This window comes from Atractosteus spatula, chromosome 12 (genome assembly GCF_055471065.1).
Source record: "Atractosteus spatula isolate fAtrSpa1 chromosome 12, fAtrSpa1.hap1, whole genome shotgun sequence".
Classification (NCBI taxonomy): domain Eukaryota; kingdom Metazoa; phylum Chordata; class Actinopteri; order Semionotiformes; family Lepisosteidae; genus Atractosteus; species Atractosteus spatula.
In genome coordinates this window covers 2,355,617-2,377,564 of record NC_142717.1, presented here as the reverse complement: position 1 = coordinate 2,377,564, position 21,948 = coordinate 2,355,617, and the positions used below count along the sequence as shown (strand labels likewise).

Here is a 21,948-nt window from a genome sequence, read left to right as displayed (position 1 = left end):
CACGGCTAATGATGTAATTGTGTGTGTGGGTGTGCGTGCACACCTTTCCCTTCGGTTTGTTAGTGCAGAAGTGAACGCAGTAGGTGGCTGTGTGGAGTGCTCGGGTGAGGCTGGAGTAGCAGCCGTGAAGACTGCGTTTAATGAGCTCCTTTCCCCCCAGGGAGCGCGAGAGCTTTCTCAGCTATCATTGACCTGCTTTCCAGGGAGGGAGAGGATAGATAGGGGGCATCCAGGTAACCACCAGCCTCTGGCTGAGCAGGTCTGTCCTCTCTGCTGGGCTTGAAGCACTTTAACTTCCCCTCCTAATCTTTCTCTCCCTCCCTCCTTGCCCGGATTTTGCTTTGGCTTCAGCCTAATCGGTGCTCGTCTGAGGAGGATATCGCCTCTCCGACTGAACTTGTAAAATTGAGATTTTCTCTAGTTTCCGAAAGAGAGGGGGGGAGAATTTCTATTGAGGTGTAAATGACCGAATTAGAATGTTGTTTTTTCCAAGAGTCTCTCGGCCAGCTCTGCCTCCCACATGCCTCCCATCTCCAACACGGTATTCCAGGCGCCCGGTCGTGCCAGACAGATAGTGCCAGTTCACACTTGCCTCGTGTTCTGGCTCCAGGCCAAGGTAAAGCCCCCTAACTTTACACCCCGCTGCTAACCAGATGGGCCAGGCGCGGTCCACGCTGTGTGGGCACGCGGGCACAAGCACTCGCAGTGTCGGAAGTCCGAGGAAGCGTCTGGAAGCACTTTCCCCAGCTTATGCAACAATACATTTTTGGCAAGAAAAGGGGGCAAGGAGCCACGCCAGAAATCTCAGCACATTTTTTTGTTGGAAAATGAAGAAGAATCAAATGCGACTGCCGGGTTTTCGTTCCCTTTAAACATCCGTTCGGTCCCCGTCCCAGGGGCCTGTCGTGGTGGGGGATCGTGACGGGTCACTTAGCTTACAGGTGCTCCTGAGCCGAGCTGCCTCGGGGAGCCCAGGAGCGCCGATGGGGAGAAGAAAGGGGCTGTGCTCCCGCCACGTGTTCCAGCGCCGCTTTGACAGAGGAGGAGGAGGAGGAGGAGGAAGATGGTGCAGGAAGGGTAGTGCCTGAAGTTTTACTGACTCGACCAGAGGCCCCTCGATGCTGATCTCTGACTCTCAGCTTGTGCTCGTCCGGCCCCCTGGAGTTGACCCCACTGTGAGGTTGCTGACCCCACTGTGGGGTTACTGAGGCTCTGCCTGGGCAGCTGTCTTGAACGTCTCCATCCATTTATTTGACTTTGCGCCCTCGGCTGAATGGGCTGCTCTGTATGGAAGGTGGTGATTTCCCATTTGATACACTTCTCATAGAGACGGTGGGTAGCAGTACGCTGAGAAAGGTTCTGAATCACAGGATGCATAGCACACCAGTCTTTTGTAAAGGCATTCTTAGAATATTTTCAAGATAATATTATGTTCAAGTAGACTTCGGTTTTAGTATTGGAAAAAGGTCTGAAGCGGGTCTACTCAATTTTTCCCGTTACACATGACAAAAACTTGGAAAATGATTATGCTGTCAAATGCGTTTATAATCTACTGTAGGGAAGCAAGATGTTTTCTTTCAGAATTTAAAATGAACATGCTCTTCAGCAGTTCGAGAGAGGGGTAGAGTCATATATTGTGTGCTTTGATGGCAACCTTTCTCAAAACAGTGTGATGTAGAGGATGCCATTTTTAGATTGAAAGAAAAAAGGAAGCTTGAGTTTACGCGTATCTAATGGCGCTGTTGCTTATCAAAGCATGCAAATTTATCTTTTCTTATTTTTAAGCTAAGAAAAAGTTAAGAACATAGCTGTATGTCGCAGTGGGAGATCCAAGAGAGTCAAGTGTATATTTTATTTTCCCCAAAATTCTCATCCTTTGGTTGAGTCTTGTCATTTAGTTTGTTAATTTAATTTTGCTGCAGTGTGTCAGAAGGGGGGGCTTGTTGTGTGACTGTGCAGGGGTCTTCAGATAAAGTGATAGTTCTTGCTTGAAATTTAATGCGTTCATGTACAGGTGTCATCTGACACCTCATTCATGGTGAGACTGAGTATTACCCTTTGCATAACTGGCTTAAAAAAGGTTTTGTTTATTGCCTGAATGTTATCTTGTTTGTCTTATTTTATCTTACTTCTCCACTTGCCTGTTGAATTAGACTTTCCTCTATGTTTTGTGATCAATCGATGTAACCTTGTATGCAAAACGTTTTTTATTCTGAGTAGGGAAGGACAAGGAAGCAGTCCTTCAGATCAAGAATAGATCAAGCAGATCAAGAATAGTAAGGTGCCTTTAACCTTTTATGCTGCAAACTGAGCTGCTGGCTTATTTCCTCTATTTTCATGTATGACATTTGGTTTGCATATGTATATGCAGAGTGCATGAAATCACGCTCAGGTCTGAGGCAGAGAATTTGTATTTTAGTGGTAGGACGTGATGTGGAGTGGTTTGTACTGGCATTGTTGCTTTTTTACAGTATGCCCTCGTACATTTTTTATTATTGTTTTTTTATTACATTTTTGGACTAAAAAGCTTTTTATCTTAAATGAAAAATCGTGCTACATAACATATTAAAATTCAAATCAATTTTCTTCTTGCCCAGTAACTTCTATATCTTAGTTCAGTATCTTTAATCTCTATGTTCTTAATTTAAGATTCTTCAAAAATACATTTATTTTTATTGATTCATGGCTATAATGTAATCAGGTTCAGTCTTTTGAGGTAACCTTTATATCACAAACCTGAGGCTCTGTGTGTAGACCAGAGGGTGATGAACGAGATAGATCTCTATCTTTCGGACCAGAATCTAAGCCTTTGCCAACAAGCAAATCAGCAGCTGTTGTCAGTCAGGTGAGCAGAGCTACTCTAGTTCATTGTAGAGCAGAAGACATGTTTTATTCTGTGTTCTCTTTGCCTCATTTAATTTATGTGGGTGCAAGTATTTTGGCCTTATTCCCTAAACCCTATTGTTTATCGTTTAAGCAGACATGGTGATAAAGAGGAAACAAGGCCGGTTACTTTCAAAAGGCTGACATTTGTTCAGCCAAGGTAGCTGCGATTCATCACTGAAACTGTTTTTGTGTGGCCTTTAAATCATCTTGCAAACCATTTATTTTTCTGCAGTGTCTTGCTCATTATAAAGATCACCATCATCTGCCTGGCATTGTAATTACAGTACCATAGTTTAAAAATAATTGCATGTGCCCTTTAAAATACAATCATGCCAAAGCTGAAAAACAATTGATATTATTTCCTGGAATGCTGTGTCCATTTGGCAATGTATTGTGTCAACTCTGATCTGTTCTTAACATTTAAAAGGTCAAATGCCTATCCTTTGCCTAGAAGTTCAAGTATTTATGCTGATCTGGTTTTAACGTGCTTTAACTTTCTGATCTGGTTTTGCAAATAATTTTAATCCAGGTCGGAGTTTTAGGAATGTTTAGATATATAAATGAATCTGTTACAATAACTATAATGTAGAATGTTTCTTATTAGATGTGTTAGTGGACTCCGGCCTGCATTGTTAGCAATCCTCAGAATGGCACTTACTGAAATAATGTAATGAAAGCTTCTGCTGCAAGTGGTTGTTCCCGGATATATACAGAATATTCATATCTTTAAATGGTTGGACCTGAGAGGCTTGGTATTTCAGGAAATGACATTCTAAAGTAACTGCTGAACCATTTCGCCTGTTATGCAAAGAACAATTGCAGGAGGGCAAAATCAGTTTGGGATTTTTCCGACTGGGCGTGAAGAACACTTCTTTCGACAGATCGAACGCAGTTGTGAGACGCTGTCTTAAGCCGCTGCCGAGCTCTGCTCTCTGATAGGTTAATGAGACATTTCAAACTTCTTCAGCAAATTCCCCATGGCTTTGGAAACTAACAAGAAGCGGGCTGTGCTTTGAGAAGGACCGTGGGTACTGTGACAAAGTAATTGCTGGCGGAGTGTGTTTAACTTGCAAATTCCACCAGTCCAGTGAGATACACCTCATTACTGTAAAACATACACGCATATATATATACACCTTCCCTTAGAGTCAGCTATACAGTATTTAACAATCAAGGATGCCTGAATGCAGTTCAGATTCATGAACGTGGATCATTGCTGACCGGTTCATCAGACCAGTTGTGTGTTGTCATGTCCTGTCCAAAGCTTGTGTTTCTAGATGGACTTTTTAGTCCGTTTCCACACTCTTACTGAATCGTAATGTGACAGCACAGGTACCGCTCCACCTTGTCCTAGATGAAGGATTCTATTGCGTCTGAAAGTGGGCTGATTTCTGAGTTCAGCATTGAGGTATTATGGTGTTTATATACAGCTTACAGTTCTACAAGGGCAATCCATTCTGAACTGATGTTAGTGATACATTTTTTTTATTGATATAGTACAAACAAATCGGGTAACTGTAATAGTCCCATACGTTCGTATTCTTTAAGATGAGTATGACACAGTTATCTCCTTCTGTTGTCTAATTCCAAGCATTTATCTTGGAGTGGTATTTTTAATGAGATGAGATTTTGCTAGAAATGTAATGCAATGTCAACCGTTATTTAGGCTGAGACAGCAAGTATGTAAAAAGTATGATAGTTTAAAACAACATGTTCCTAGCTACTCATTTATGTTTCTGTTTTAATGTTTTTTAAGAATTAGCGATGAGAGCATTCAATTAAAAGGCTACCGTTTGTTATAGCTGTTCTGGAAATGATAGAATTTGATCTCGTCTCCTAATGTCTACAGCAGCACTGAATTATTAGATCGTTAGCTTTGCTAATACAATATTTAATGTTCTGCTTGCCGAATTAAATCCTTTACAGTTACCTAGGCTACAGATTTATTCCACATCATCAAAAGCTTTGTTTTTGTTAGAGTCATTGTGCTCAGTATACAGCACTTCCTTCTTAGTCGCTAGCTTCTTAGACTGGATATTTATAACTCAGTTAGCAGAAGAACAATATTTACTGAGATTTCTATGAAATGGCTGCCAGAAAGATAAGGGAAGGAACACAGATACTTCTGAAAAAGACACTGCTATGAACTCCTCTCTGACGTCCATCTCTTTCAAAGTGCCTTAAATTTAGTGCTTGTTAACTTGTTGCTTGTTAAATTGTCACAAAAATTTCTACCAGTTTATAACTTCAAGAAGACCTTGAAGTCGTCACGACCCAGTTGTGTCTTTTAGCTTCTATGTCTTTACTCTGAAACTGAGCTTTCAATGTATTTACTTGGGCCTGTTAACTTATGATTTCATAAGCTTTATAAAAATGTAATTAATCAGGTTTATGTTAGTTATGGCTAATGTACAACTGGGATTAAAAAAAATACTTACCATTCTATTTGAGTAAAATAGCACAATGTTTAGTAGAGTAGTATATGTAGCAGACCTCTGTAATTAGTTGACTGTGAATTTCTAAACCTTGAAGAACATTCTATGTTTGAATCCACAGAGTTTTCTGAGGAGTCAAAGCTACTGACACTAACATTTTATAAGTGTTTTGTGCAGTTCTCAGTTTCTTCCTGATTTCTCTGAATTGTTTACTTTAGAAAAACCTCTTTCGGAGACGGTCAGGGCAGTTTTAAGAAGACATATTATTTTGTATTCTTCATGTAAAATAAAACTTGAAAAGGAAAAAATAAAATGTTTAGAAGATGAGGTGAAATGCTTACAATCTTCCTGCTGCAACTAATAAAGGAAATTCATCAAGAGATATTAAAATCTAGATGTGAATGTCATAAAAATATCTTAAGAACCACAGTCTTGAAACTTACTCATGAGACAAAGCCTTTTTCCTTAAGCTTAAAAACAATGTAGAAACAATCTGCTTCTGAACCCAAAGACATCAATAAGAAATTAAACATATTGAGATCTAAACATAGGATCTCCACAACCTCCTACATTTACATTACAGGATGAATTAGTTGAACAGTATCCTGCCATCCCATTGTCCCATTGAGACGAGTCTGCTGGACGGGCGAGGGTGTGTGAGGGTGCTGTAGCTCCCACAACTTGACCAGCACAGAGCCGTGCAGTCAGGCAGCCATGGGTCACTGCGAGTGGACTGCTGTAGTGACCAGACTCCCCCACTCAGACCACCTCCCTGGACCCTTGTTATCAGCAGGAATCAGTGCATTCTTCCACATGTCCGTGCCACACAAGCTGTCTTTCATTAGCAGCGCAGAACCTTGATTCGTTGCTAAGGAAGGCTTGGCTTTAGTGCTGGTGGTTAATGAACATGAACATCGGCGATACGCGTAAACAAAACAACCTGGTTTTCAAATAGTAGAACATCAAAATATTAACAGGATTGGTTTTAAAGGAATATAACCAAAAATTAAAACATCACATGGCTCCTGCACTGAATTGGTCCAGAGGAAGAAACCTTGCTTTGATGTTCTGAGTGCGGGCTGTCTTGTTTGACAAACGTGGGGTAGTGGCGGCTTTCTGGTCTGGATCCCTCTTCTCCCTCTCTCCTGAAAGTGGAGGCTTGCCCTGTTTGCTCTGTGTGATCAGATAAACCACTCGTGCGAAAGAGCACAGCAGACTCTCAGCTCATCACTCCTGCGTCTCATCTGCGCCGTCTAGTATGTGAATTGGGCGTTTTCAAAAGAGGTTTGTGAATCCTGGGTGATTACCTTACCATAAACCTGCCCAATTCTGTCTTCCCACACCATTTTCACACAGTGCCGGGCATGCGTTGTGTTCAGTGCATGTCCTTTAAGATTTTATAGTTGTTAGCACCCCTTATTTTTTCCTAACGTGTTTTCTAATTGCACTTGAACCTTTTTTGAATGAGGACCACAGTGTTGATGTTGGGTTGGACAGAAAAATTTGATTTCTTTTTGCGAAATGTTCAGGAAATACAAATCTGAAGTGGGACGGAGCTGTGAAACCTGTTTGCTGAAGCGGAGGGGTTAATCTCTGGGTGGGAGGCGGTCCGTGTCGTTGGTAAGAGGTGTGTGGTGTGACTGCAGGTGCTGAACCCCATGGGGTGGGATGCTTTTGGACTCCCAGCCGAAAATGCGGCTATAGAACGCGGACTTGACCCGGAGGAGTGGACTAAAAGGTAATTCAGGCTTTTCCTCACATTGGAACCCAGGAGGGATTAAAAAAGACAGTACAGTGAACCCACTATTATATGATAGATAATATATATATATACTATATGAATGCTTTCTGTATCTTTTGACAAATTATTTTAACAATTGCAATCAACACGGTCAATAAAAAGTGTTCCCGTGCCTTTTTTATACAAGCTCTTTATTTCACGTTCCAGAAATATCCTGTACAAGACTTGCTGAAGCTCACAAAACACAAACGACACCCATCATAAGCAACTGACCTACCCCCTATGGGGCATCACTGATATGCCTGATAATTTTCAGCCTGTGTGGTATTTAGTTTTATTATTTGTGCATTTCCCTGTAGTTGTCGGGAAAATCCGATATTTATGATTTTACAGAGAAAATGACCCTTCAGCAGGTTTGGTCAGTGATAGTGACGTCCGTTAAGCCAAAGATTACTGTAGTTGCTAAAGTGCAAAGTTTCATTGGTATTTGAGTGAAAATGGTTCTTGAACGTCTTTTGGTGTCATTCTTGAATATCACTCTGATGCAGTTACTTATCTTTCCTTATTCGCCGGCTGCTTTGGAAACGTCCTCTTCAGATTTTAACTCGCTGAAGAAACCTGTGGATGGGTAGGTGTTCTGTGAGCGCGTGGCTCAGCCCCTTGACTCCTAATTAAGCTGGTCGGTGGAGGCTGACGCTCTGCAGGAAAAGAGCTGAGCAGACAGACCCCGGTCTCGCCTGTGCCCCCTCAGTAACGGCTGGGGAGTGAGATGATTCCTTCCTTTGCCGTCCTGCGTTAATTCAGAGGCCAACGGCAGAGGGGGCACTGCACCTTCGTCAGTGCAGCAGCGCTGGGCCTGGGGGCACTCTCAGCCTGACAGCATTTCTCTCTCCAGGCCCAGCAGACAGTGAAGAACCCCACCGCCCTGCTCTTTCTGGAACCCGGGATTTTTAAAATCTCCTAGCAGCAAGAAAAACATCTTTATTAAACCCCAAACTGTCTAGTTTACTGTATGTGCAATGTCATTAGCACCCCAGACTTTATTGAAAGATTGGGAACTGTAAAGACTGTCAAGTCAAGAACTGTAAAGGATTTATTTATCACATAAACTGTTTCAAGTGAAGTAGCAGGAGCTTGGAGGGTCAAGACAAATTGGGGAAACTGCTGTTTTCTCTTTTCCAGTAATATTGAGCACATGAGGGAGCAGCTGGACAGTCTCGGGCTCTGTTTCGACTGGGACAGGGTGAGTGGAGACACCTTTTCAATCACACCTGCAGCCCCCCTGCCCACTTCCCTTAATCACGTTTGAAAGTGAGACGGCTATGTCTGAGAGGGTAGCATTCGGTAGGCTTAAGTCCCAAGAACAGTTTTGTGTGCTTTGTTTTCTTTGAGAGCTTCGCCATTTCTTGGCAGCCGATTCACCGCCGTCTACCCCGACTTGGTTCATAAATTAGTGCCATCATGATGTTATTTTACAGCATAATTTGTTTCAAATTCTAATTTTAACACTAATTTGACCATGTGTTGCATTTCCATTCCAGAGTCCTTCATAGGAGCTTACCTTTATTACGTGTATTCTAATATCAATATAATTGTAGTTAATTACCTGTTTAATTTTAGAATAACATTTTTCCCTTTAATTAGAAATTTTCCTGTGGTTACCTTCTCTCGCAAAAGGGATGAATTGAAGCTCTTGCCTTGCTTGGCACTGTCTGCAGTCTTAGCTGTTTGTGCTGCCATGGGAAGATGAAGGCCAACTATTTCCTGGCATTCATTGTGGGGAAAACCACTAAAACCACTGTCCCAAATAGAAAACGTTCTGATAATCACGATGGTTTTAAGCGCGTGTTAATTGTTTTGATGCAAATGTTACGCATGCGTTTAAAGTGTGCTACAGGCAACTGATCCATTTTTCTGCTCTGTTTATAAATTAATAAAACGTGCGAAGTGTTCTACATGGGTGAGTCTAGTTTGGTTTGGCCAGAGAGAGAATCACTGAATTGATCTGAAATACTGTAGTTGCTGAGCAGGACTCAGGAAAGTTGATACTTTTTCCAGCTCTCCTGAGATAAGAGAGATTTTCTGAAGTAAACGTGTCTCGGTGATTATACTGAACTTATAATTTTTTCTCCCACCTGTTCTGATTTATTGGTGTGATATCTAAATCCTAAGGGAACAAAGTGAAAATGGAAGCCCTTATCCCTCCTCTTTTGTATTTTTTACTGCTCCTAAAGGAAAACGTGTTGTTTAGTTCTTAAGTGAACTTCCGTCAGCAGGTGAACTCTCGGAGATACAAACCCTCTGCTCATTCTCTGTCTGTCTTTCTCCACAGGAAGTCACGACTTGCCAGCCTGATTACTATAAGTGGACTCAGTACCTGTTTGTCAAGCTGTATGAGGCAGGGCTGGCCTACCAGAAAGAGGTGAGTGACCCTGCTGTGTTATTAGTCTGTGTCAAAGTACTTCTGTTTACTTACAGCTGCAAGGATTAATTGGCAAGTTAATTGCCTAATTTCTTGCAGAAATTGGAAATTATACAATATTGTCATTATCATCGAAACCAAATCATTTAATTTCTATGAAATTAAGCCAATTTTTTGTTTCTGCCTTGTCCAAAAAAATAAACCACTCTCAGACATAGACATTGACAGTGTAAAAGCAGTGAGCTGTAAAGGTGGTGTTGGTTGTCTGTCACATTAAAGGCCTTCTTCTGAGACGAAGTGCATGAAATACTGTTGATGGTTAATACACCTTTATGGTGTCTGCGTAATGCTCAGGAGATGTTGACGCATGTCTCTGTGTCATCTGAGAAATCTGTTACACTGGGACAACTTTAAAGGTCCTGGTTGTATGATGTTCTGCCATGATATGGCAAATTGCCTCAGTTTACTTTGTGGTAAATTGCCACTAGAGAATTTTTCTTCCTTCGGTTACGCTGACATTTTTTTTGTCAGCACCTGGATGAATATATTTAAGTCAGTTTGAACAGAAGGGCTCAGAAAGGTGTGTTTATGTGTGTTTCTGAAATAAAGCCAGTCAGATGGAAAGCTTTCTTCCGCTTGATTACTTTAATTTATCATTAAAACATCAAGCTCTGACTGTTCAGGCATTCCGCTGACTAAAGTTTTGAATAAATCAAATACTTGTAATCCACTTGATTGTTGATATTCTGTTTTCGTATGATATTTTCCCAAATCATATTCAATAAAAGCTTAGTACTGCATACTTACAGGATGGGATGTAGTGCTTACCTGTTAAAGTCAGAATTTAAAAGTGTTGGATCCTACATATTAAAAAAACTGCTGCGGTTCTTTGATTCCAGGTTCCAGAAGGCAGAGTTAAGTGTTACGTAGGCCATGTGTACGTCTTCACCAGTTAAACTTCGCAGAAAAATTCATGTGAGATGTAACATTGGGTGTATAGAGAATATCCACTGATCTCTTCTCGTCACAGTCCCCCCTTCTGAGTGCCTCCAGCTTTATTTTAAGAGTCTCTCATTTTTGTACAAACTACATAAATATTGCATGCAAATCTTGACATGAACAGGCCCCATTCATTATTGAAGATTTGAGCTGCAGTTGGCAGCAAAGAGTGCTTCCAAAGTGCACCACGAAGCCCCTGACGAGGCTAAGTTCCTAAATTCTTCTTGTAAATTTTAGTTGCATATGCATTTTTAACTGTATGGTGACCTAGTGCGAGAGGTGTCGTCTCATCACTGGTTTATTCCAAAATAACATTTATTGAAACGGGTGGGAAAAATGCTTCCAGGTTAGACACACCTCGATTTGCCGACACGAGCAGCGAGATTCATTGGAACATAACGTCGACTGGCAAGATGTTATGTCCAAAAATACTGACCACAAACCCGAACCGAATGTTGTTGAGTTTGACTGTGTGGGAAGGGTGGATGGTTACAAGCACTTGTTGCAGCACTGCTGTGTGTTGGACTGATGACATGCCCCTGCCCCCCCCCCCCCCGCCCTGTGTCTTGCACAGGCCCTAGTGAACTGGGACCCTGTGGATCAGACGGTGCTGGCGGACGAGCAGGTGGATGAACACGGCCGCTCCTGGCGCTCGGGAGCCGTGGTGGAACAGAAGCTGCTGAAGCAGTGGTTCATCAAAACCACCAGCTACGCCAAGGTGGGTCAGAGCTCTCCGCGGATCGGAGCACAGGGGGCTGGCAGAGCACAGCCTGGCAGAGCTCGAGCAAAGCGGATCGCCTTGTCAGCCGCAGTGTTCAAGCAGACGTGTCTCTAATTGTACTTCCTTTCAGTTGTTTGTAGGTGTAAACATGCACTTGGTGTGCACACATGGCTGATTGCATGACATTTCGAGGGGGGTTAAGTGCCCACTGTTTGTCTGGTGTCAGTCAGAGCTGTTAAGGAAAGCTACAGTAGTCTGGTTTGGGGAGCAGAGTGGCGGAGCACAGATTTTGACCTGTCCTTTCCAGGGACCCATTAATCCTGAGTACTTCCCATAGGAGTGAGAACTCGTGGAGGTCAAAGAATGATTATACGGATCGAGATCAACCTTCATGGAATCGATATCTCAGTGACACCCTCTCATTAGACTCCATTGGAGAAATAAGGATTTTTCTTGACAGTGTGATCAAATAACAGATCTTTAACTGTAGTCTCCTGTGCTCGCATATTGATTATCACTCAGTGTCAGTACAAATTTGTTAATTGAGCATTGAATCCAATAGCATTTATTTCTTTTTTAACGCCTTTCTGTATGTAACCTGTGATTAAATTCATCTTTGTATATACTGTATATATACATTATAGATATATGAAGGTGCTGTGACTTATATTTTTTTCGAATTCTTCATGCAGGTTAAAACATTATTTATGAGTCAAGGCCGCATGACCGGCAAGGTTAGATTGAATTTGAAGCCAATGTGATCTGAGAAATTGTTTATTTACTACTGTTACTAGTAGTCTGCTGCATGAGTTCAGCTCAAATCCAAATGAAACAAACTCAAATGCAGTCAACTGTGACAGTGTACTAATTCTTGCCAGAACATCCTCCTCCTCTTAAAGTATTAACCTGCTGGGTCACTACCAGTGTCGCGCGAGCCCTGTTCTTTGCTGAATGTTCAGACATCCACTTGTGCAGTGTGCCAGTAACCACAGTAATTCTCTCAGTTCTGTCCCTCTCTCCGATTGTAAATATGAATGACAGAAGTCTTGTCAGCTTGCATTGACCAAAGCCATGACTCAGCTATTTCAAAGATTACAGTCCCTAAGAGTGAACCCCCTCCATACATGTTAGAAAAATAGTTTACTTTATTGTATTTACTTTTTTGTAAATTTGGTATAAATTGTGTTGGAGTTCAAAAACACATTGCGAACCATTTTCACATTATTTGCCTTTCCCTTTTATTGGTGTGGTAGAGGGTGATCATTTATCATAACCCTCAAGGTTTAACAATGTACAGTGAGAAATATGGCTAAATCAAAGCCTTATTGATTTCCTGACATGTATCCGTGGCATTAGTGCTTTGAGGTTCACACAGAATATTGCAAAATTAAGTGATTCAAGCAGTAAGGGCTTGTCATGTTAGTCTCTTTTGAGAGATCACTTGTAATTACGGTACTTTGTTTTTTGCACAACACCTGTTTTGATTGAACAATGCACAAATGATGGTTGCAGTTTGTATTTTGAATTTTAAAATATGAGAATATCTCTGCGTCAGTTAAAAGATGGGGATTCTTTGAGTACGTGCTGGGAAGACATTGTATTTATGACATAATTTAGGTTTTATTTCCATATCCGAGCATGAGAATATTCATGTAATTTAGCAGAACTCTTGTGCTGGCTTAAATTAATGCATGAGGGGTTTATTTCCATTTACCCCTGTTGAAATGTTCCAGGAGTGCAGTTACTTAATTACGTTAATTAACATTGTTCTTCATTCTTATGGTGTTCAATTATATAATAGGCTTAATGATGGTGGTGGTGTTGGATATTTTTAAAAGCAAAGATGTAAAAAAAAAAACTTACATTTAACTTTAACTTTAGCTGCACTGTTAGATTATCCAAAGTTTTGAAGGCAGATTTTCCCATTTGTCTTTAGTATTGCATTAACTCAAAGAGAAGAAAGGGTTCCTTAGATTGGAACCTAATTGAGAATACAGAAAAGAGCATAATTAGTGAAAATTAGCAAGCGTGAAGGAAAAGATACAGATGGAAAGGCTGAATGTTTCGTGTCTGTATAGACACCAACATCTTTCTGTGTTTAAAAGTCTGGCTTCTAAACCTGTGTATATGTAATGCTACAGGAAGGAACCAAAATATGATGGACATCAAGGGATAAGATTTCTTAGGAATTTGGCCCACCTTGCCTGTTTGGTAGTCGGTAGCTTAGCTAAGTCAAGCCTTTTCTGGAGAGAAGCTGAGGTATCAAGCTTAAGCGATGTCTGTAGTTTCAAACTTCCACAGCCCTTTAGTGAGGAATCGTTGGAGGAACTGGGATGGCTGAGCTGGAACCGAGTTTAAAGAGTAGGCGTGGAGGAGAGCTCCACCCCTGGTGGGGTTTCCCTCCCACTTCAGTCGACAGACTTGAGCCACAATCCACATCTTTTAGTCCCAAAAACACCCACAAAGACACATCCAGCTGTGGCATTTTACTCAAGCAGTCAGAGCACAACCTGAACTGCTCTGGGAACAAACAGGAATGCATGAGTTTTCCTCAATTCTGTTTTATTCATGAGAAGGCGGGATAAATATGTGGTGAATGATAATTCCATAGAGGGAGGATGGTTTTAATTGTGATTCAAGGATCCTCTGACATCTGTGTCATTTAGTTCCGTGATAGATGTGCTTCACCCGTTCTGTCATCATTGTTCAATTTGGTGGTGGTGTTACGGTTTAGAGTATCGATATTCAAAACTCCATTTCTGAAATGCTATGTCCGTCCTCTCCCATATGATACGTACTGATAAACTATTCAGATTGTCGGGAGATGCCTCATCTAAATATTTCCATTACAGCACTTCGGGCATGTCATTTATTTATGTGAAGCAGGAAGTTTGTAATTTGGGGCTTGTAGAGCCGTCTGTGAGCAGTGACAGGGGATTGCTGTTATTACCAGTTTAATGGAGTGGATTGTTCTGCACAGAATAGGCCTAATTGGATTAGAAAATCGAATTCACTGGGCTTTGCTGCTGAAGTGTTTATACGCAGTTGTTTGCGGTGTATTTGTATACAGAAGAAGTCGTGAGGATGCAGATGCTGGTAAAATCCACCAGCCCAGAGGAGAATGGCTCGACAGTTCGAGGTGACTGTACTGGTGCTTGCGTGCAGCAAGCTCCGCTGCAGTATACCGACAACTGGCTGTTGGTGGTTATGGTCTAGGTTAAAGATTCAAGATTGGATCGTTCTCGGTTTCAGATTTTTTAAGTCCAGTTTGTGATTTAAGGGCTCGTGACAGGCAGGTTGAGGGTTCGAGTCCCTGCTGCAGGCAGTGCTGCTGTACTGCAGTGGTTCCAGTCTGCCCAGCTGTGTCCCAGGGGGAGTCACGCGCTCACTAGCTGGCCTCATGCTACAGTACGCTTTACTCTTTGTGATTTATCAGGTTAGCTCAAGTCAGAATTAAGCCTGCGGAAGTGATCAGAATAACAATTAAAGGGATTAAGAAAGTTGGCAGCATGAAAGTGTGTTGCATTTAACATCAAAAATAAGACATGAAGATGGAAACCGAAGAATGTGACCTCTGACCAGATCATATCACACACCCCCTTCCCTTTCTCCTGACCGTGTTTGAGGACTGTGGTAGCAGAAATCACAATAATAATTCATTGCGTTTATGAAGCTCTTTTCATTACGAAGAATCTCAAAACCCTCTCTGTGCAGGTAGGGACCCCCGTCACCCGGCACTGAAGAGCAGCTCCTGCTGGGGCGACGCGGGGCAGCCCCACGGCACAGCGGGCCGGGGGGAGGAGAGAGAATCTGCTTCCCTGTCTGAATTAAGTGCCAGCTTTTTTGAAGGCCACACTGTACAAGCCCATAGCGTGTTAGTAGCTGGGGACACCTGGGTCCTCACCTCTGCTTTTCCTCTCATCCGCTTCGCCTGGACCTCGGTTTCATCTCTTACCTGACGGGCAGCACCTCCTGCAGCGCAGAGCCCCTGGCCACCGCTGGCGTTTGGAAATTCAGGTCCGAGGCGAAGGGCGCCACCTGCTGGTCTACCCCCAGCATTTACAGCTTCAGCCTCAGAGGTCTCTCTTCCCAGTCCTGACCGCACCCAGCCTAGCTTGCCTTCGGATGAGATCACACCACAAGGTGGTAACAGTGCTGCTGTTCAGAACTAGTCAACCTGCTGGTTACATTCTGCGCGGACTGCACCAACAGATTTCTTTGTGTACTTATTGGAGGTCCCAGTGCTAAAGACCAGGTGATCCTTGTTTATAATCTGTAATTTGCAGAGCTGATCTACTGTGATTTTTCATATTTCTTGTCTATGGCTAAAAGAGATAAGAGACTGTTGTCACAGAAAATCTCAGGCTGTGACGTCCGCGTGTCAGGGCATCAGTGACGTTTTCTCAGCTGGGAGCATTTCTTTTTGTCTGCCCTCTGCCGCTGCTCCTATTAAACAGTGTTTTGTTAAGGGCGAATCGAGCCTTTGGATCACAGAATGTGAAAAACGCAGTTCCATTAACACCACAAGTTAGTGGGAAAAAAAGAGGAGACGTAGGTATTGCTCTGAGTCTGTAAGCACATCTGAAAGAGGCTGTCACTGATGTGTCAGAGCCCTGTGAGAGGGAGGCTGGCGTACTGCCCCCACAGACACAGAAGCTGCCCTAGGCCTCAGTCGCAGATCATTTCAGCATACTCACGGTGTAATTGGACAAATGAGTACCAACGCCAGACATACAGTAGCTGTATCTTTACTATAGATTAACCTTGCACCACCAAAAATGCCAGCTGATGCAGAAAACTTAGTCTTAGCAGCTGACGAAAGGGAAAATGATGACAGCCATTGGTACAAAAACATTTTGTTTAGGTGTTAAAATGTTTTCTTTTTTTCTCAGAGGGCTAGCTGAGAAAAAAAAAGAAAAAGTACGGTACGCCACAAAATGTGCTTTACTTTTTAACAGCTTCCTCCATGATTTAGAACTGTGAACTCATCACATCTTGAGGAAAACCAAAAAGAAGTGGTTTGAATTCCACTCTGGTGTTGTGCACATGGGCTGACCTAAAGTTTCCCCTTAACTCAGTGATGGGGGCAGTTTCTCATCTGTATAAATGTGTAGCAGGGTGCGCATTATGGTACACAGTAGTTGTCTCTCTCTGGTGGTTGTTCCTGTTCCTGAATGTGACTCCACATTGATGTGAAATTTGTTTGGGTGAGACGGGCGGTAAAGGAGAAAAGGTATTATGAAGTCAAACACTGGTGTGGTCCAAAAATTCCCCCAAAAAGTCGATTGAAAACATGAAATTCAGAAGTATGTGAAAAGAATGTGACCAAATTAAAATATAAAGTCAGGAAGCATTGCTCTCATAGAAACTGCTCTCAAAAAATGTTATGAAAAACCAGGAAACACATACAGTGACATGAGTAAACGCTGTCCTAAATGGTAACCGTCTAACTGTGCTCAGGTAGTTTTTTCAGAATTGTTCAGCATAATAAATGAACTCCAGAATGTAATTGTATAATTATAAAATAATGGAATTGAAACAATAGGACATCCAGATCAGTACAATATTTTATATAAGCTCTTTGGGTTTGTACAAGACTTTTAAGTTCTGCACAGTATGTATTGTTCATTCACATCCACACTGCCCCACACAGCTGACTCGCAGGCCTGTCTAAATGTGATCGTTTTAGGTTCGAATGGTGGCCTTTTCTTTTGGTTTACCATCTAAAGAGGTCACTTAAATGCTACATTTCCTAAGCTTCAAATGCTGAGCTGTGTCCTCGGAGCTGGTGGGAAACAGGCTAAAAAAGGAATTAGTAGAGGTTTTTCAGCAAGGAATTAACCTCTGCTTGTTTCTATACATTTCCAATCACGTGTTTGATTAGTAGTTTGATCCCTACAGGTACAAGTTTTGTTTTTATTTTCAAACTACTCCTTATTTCTATAGTAGTAAAACAGTAGATTTTTTTTTATTCTGGTTGCTGTCATTTATGTTCCCAAACAGCCACGCCTGCTGCATTTCTCCCCAAATAAACCACTTGAGTATCGCTAGAAACAAAGGACTTTGAGCAACAGAAAACAGCAGCTTGTTGAAAATGGGATTGACCGCTAAGCTTGTCTAAAGTTGTTATTAAGTATTAAACGGTGTTTAATCAGAAGAGACATCTGAGAAATTTTCAAAATTGGGCATGAAGTCGCAACACCTTCCAGGCAAGCAGCACCGTCATGCTTTCTGGTCCTTGTTAAGTTGAGCCCTCATCTGTATGCAGCCACAGCGTCAATGTTGGAGGAATTGGCTCTCCTTGTGTTGGTGCTATTGGGTTCACACACCATAAGGAGGGATCTCATGCCAGAAGGGGTAATGGAATGTGATGGAGAGAGACAGAGATATCAAATGGTGTTTTCAGCTTTTCAGAACAGCTCAATTCAGGGAGGAGATCACAGCTGCTTGCTCCCCAGGATTTCATGCTGTCGTTATTGTACACGCGCTTGTAAATGAAGTTCAGGAGTTCGTTGGATAGACTGAAACCAGGATCTGTCACGCATTTGTTATGTGTTGACAGACTTCATTTCGTTAAGCTTTTTTTGGGGGGGGGGGGGATAGATTCCAGCTGCCGGTTTCGGCTTTGCTCCCATAAAACTTTTTAACATCTTATTGCGTATCGAGATCTTACTTCTGTTGCTTCCTTAGGGTTGTGTTTTTATCCAGATCCCCCTCTGGTGTCTCCACAAGAGCCTAATGGAGGAACTGCTGGCTGCTATAATTTGTTTTCTCCAGGCAATTAGTAGATTTTGTTGTTGTGTGCTAGAAGTATGGTGTGAAAGTGATGTGTACTTTTTTCCTGTGTTTTTGTCTTATTTTGGCAGATTGCACCCACAGCAATCTGAAGGCCTGAGTGCGCTTATGCTTTAGCTTGAGACGAAGAGCCCAGTTTGTGGGAATTACACTCACTGCAGCTGAGACAATATACTATAATATCTGTGTGTGAAAGTGTGAATCAAAACCTCGTCAAAAACATTAGCCAGCCAAGCTAAACTGGCATGCCGGCTAACACAGTGACGTTACAGAGACTGAGACTTTAAAGATGCGGAGACTGTGTCGATCTGGAGCCTGACCTTTCACAGTTCGCCCTGTTTGGTTTGAATCGTTCAGACAGGTCCTTCAGATTTTTTTGTAGCTACGGTTGTGATGCACGAAGTCCAAGTGGTACGTACTGCTCACCCCAACGGAGAACGCGTTCTCTCCCTTCCGAACGTATTCTTTATCGAGTAATGTCTGACGGAGAGGAATGTGATGTCTCTCTGTTGTGTTCAACAGCCTCTTCTGGACGCGCTGGCTGAGCTTCCCGAGTGGTATGGTGTCAAAGCAATGCAAGCCAATTGGATTGGGGACTGCACAGGATGCTACTTTGATTTCCGATTAAAGGTAGGGTTTCACCATTACCTTTTAAATTCATTTTGCATTCATCTTTAGCCTTCCAAGGGGTGAAAGCCTGCAGTGGATTTTTTTTTTCTTTCTCCTTTTGAACCCTTTGCGTTTCCAGACCCTGTAGTGTTTGGCCACACACTAGAACAGGACAGATGAGCCATCACGATTGTGACATGAACTGTGCGTCCACCAAGCTGGCCCGCTGACAACCCGTGTTCAAAACCTCTGTCAGAATCATCTTAGGAATCGCGGCACTGATTGAATTGGAACTTGGCAAGTTTTGGCGGTCAGAGCCGCTTATCTTTTAGAAAAAAAATGGCACCCAAAAAATTGCACAACGGGTCATAAATTGTTATGCAGAGAAACACTGCCAGTCATGCAGACTGCTCCTACAGTACACACTTATTCCTATATGAACGATACCAACAAGCTCTGTTAAAATAGGATTCCTAAACCAAAATGGCTGCCTCATCACCATGTTGTAAGGCAGCCAAATAGATTTCATTCTGTTCCTCACATAGAGCAGGGACACCTTTATGCCCACAACGCATCAGGTAATGAACTCTGAAATGTTCCCCGTATTATTGACTGCTGTTCTTCAAAAACTACTTTAACGGTGGGCTCCAGACTTTGAGAAGTAAGAGCACCGATTTGAACAATACTCAGATTTTCCGGCTGCCATTTTGATATTAATCCCATATCTGTCCCTTCCTCTCAACTGGCCTTATGCAAAAACTGTTCGGCCTATTAGCTACAAACTTGGTAGGTGTCGTTTATGTGACAGTGCAGCTCATACAGCTTTTAGCCACGGTGCCTTCTTTTATTCGATTATTTCTCCTTTCTGGTCAATTAATTAATCGATTAAAACTGCTACCCGTTTAGAATTGAACTCTATTTGCTTCATATTTGATTTATTAAATGCTGCCCTCTAGTGCCTTCTACTTTGTGTACATTACGTTCTGTTCACATCATAAAATTATAGAAGTTTTGGCTTAGTAAATTCAAGAATCACCTGATTATGGGATTAATAATAATATACAGTAGATGATCGATTATTTAGCGACCATAAATCTGGCTTCCAACATTGTTCGATAGTCATTGGCCTGATCCAGTTAAAGTACATCACACAGTATCTAAAAACAATATATTATTTCTCATTAAACAGGTAATGCACTAATTATAACGTGATGTACTTTTTATTAAACAGGCTAAAGTAACGTGTCCACAATAGCACTGCTATTAACTGTAAATATGAGTCTGTTTGTGTTTTAAGTCCATGTTTTATAACATATATGTACAGTAAACAAATTCAAGACACTTAAACATAAACACAACTCTGTAAGCAGTCCTTAGTGACTATAAATCAGAAATAACATGATAAAAACAGCAACTTCAGGATATTTGATACTTTTTACCAAATACAGACAAAACGTCTTTTGTTTTGGATACAAATCAAGAAACAAATGTTCTATTAACTGTATAAAAATGCCTGTTTCCAGTGGTTTAAATCTGATGATACATGTGGCACCTGTTTTTCTGTGTATACCACTGACCAGCACAGGTCTTGGGGAAAATATATTGGACTTTGTTCAGAGGACTTTAGGTAGATATGAGTCCCAAGGTTGCTGTGTATAATTAATTTTTGTCTGATTCTAACAGAACAGTAAAAAAATATTTTAAATGCAAAAAACAACCGGTTTAGTCATATGTACCGCCTGCTTGCTGCAGATTCTCCAACAGGAGCTGTGCAAGTGCTCGTGGTTCCTGGTTTCCAGCTCTGTCTCATGACGCCTCATGTCTCACTGTGCCCTACTTTCTGCTCCGTCAAGATGCGAGCCAGATAAAGGTCACTGTCTAATGGAGGCACAGAGATTGTGTCCTGTTTTATTATCCTTGTAGACGCTCTTGTAGTGCTGGGGGTTGTATGATTATTGTAGTCAGGGGATTGCTGCACCAGCTGTTGGCTGTCTGACGTCTCCTGTCGCTACCAGCAAAACATTTTTCCCCCCCAGACTGAGCTGTTCGGCAAAAAAGCAAATTGCAGTGCTTGGCAAAAGGATTTTTGATTTTAGTTCTTTGATTTTTGCCTACTGTGATTCAAGTATGTCTAGGGTTATAGTAGTATGAGTAAGTAACAATGATGGGGGGCTGAATGTAGAAATTTGAAGCCCACTCCCGCAGCTTTTGTCCAGAGCTACTGTAGAAAATCCACACTCTCAGGTAGGTTCGTTTATGAGAAAGGTGCCGTGAGTTTATTGTGTTTGCATACAGGAGTTGATCAGCCACAGGTGCAACAGGCAATTAAAAAGTCCCAGCTGGAACTTTTCCCATTTATATAGACACGCAGTTACAAAAACAAGCACAAAAAGGAATAGTTAACATATTTGTGCAGTAAAGCATGAAGCAAAGATATCGCAGGACAAAGACAGCTTATTTACCGCTCCTTGAACTTTATTTTTAAGTCCAGCGCAATTTCAGTGCTGCATAACCTTATCTATTGCTCCTGTTACTTCTCAGGCAGTTTTTCTGCCCAGGAAGCTAAGAGCTACAATGTGCTCTTAACCCTTTCGTTCACTGCACAGGTTGGTGTTCAGAGGGCTGTGTGATAGCAGTCCTCTAAGAACACTGCAGGACACCTAGCAACATCAAGGAAACCCCTTCAAAGCTCAGAGTAACTACTGTAGCAGCCAGCTTTACAATTAATAAGGAAGAGCTGGCTCGTGCCATGAAAGAAAAGTAGGTTTTTCAGTTTGCAGTCTCTCTTCTTCTGAGATGACTTGCTGTTCGCTCATAATGTTAAAGGAAAAATTAACATTTACTGGTTTTACAGTTGTACCAGTTCAACTGAAGAGTGGTGGGCTGTTGTATTAAAATTAAAATTAGGTGGTGTAAGACATTTTATTTAAGTGGGTCTGTAAAAATGTCTAAGCTAATTTTATCTTATATACAATAAATAAACTCGTAGCAGAAAGAGGTGTTTTATATTTTATACATAATATGAGTTTTTAAAAAAACGATTAATAAAGTAGCATTTGGACCAGGTTAGTGTGTGCTATCCAGTGATCATGCTGAAAAATGTCTGTGCTTATATTTCAACCTGCTTTCAAGTTCTGTCTAAACCACGTCTCACTATAAGCAGTTTTAGAAAACTGATAAATTGGAAACATGAAGCGACTTGCCTATGTGGAGGAATATTAAGACTAATGAGGAACATAGTCCTCTGTTGAGCTGCTGTGAGGATTTAAATTGGCATATATGAGCATAATTAATAACTGTAGATGTACATCAGAAGATTATCTTGAGTATGTTTTTGTTG

General features: G+C 41.7%; 1 protein-coding gene across 2 annotated transcripts in view; it reads left to right on the top strand.

Annotated features, from left to right (window-relative positions):
* The window catches only part of lars2 (leucyl-tRNA synthetase 2, mitochondrial), a 61,016-nt gene that overhangs the window by 5,972 nt on the left and 33,096 nt on the right, over nt 1–21,948 (top strand). Inside the window, exons 4-8 of one of the 2 annotated variants that reach the window (XM_088929272.1) lie at nt 6,968–7,059; nt 8,245–8,305; nt 9,395–9,484; nt 11,058–11,201; nt 18,522–18,629. In XM_088929272.1, the coding sequence (XP_088785398.1) occupies nt 6,968–7,059; nt 8,245–8,305; nt 9,395–9,484; nt 11,058–11,201; nt 18,522–18,629 (495 nt within the window). The remainder of the gene's footprint in view (nt 1–6,967; nt 7,060–8,244; nt 8,306–9,394; nt 9,485–11,057; nt 11,202–18,521; nt 18,630–21,948) is intronic. The other variant, XM_088929273.1, reaches the window with a different exon arrangement.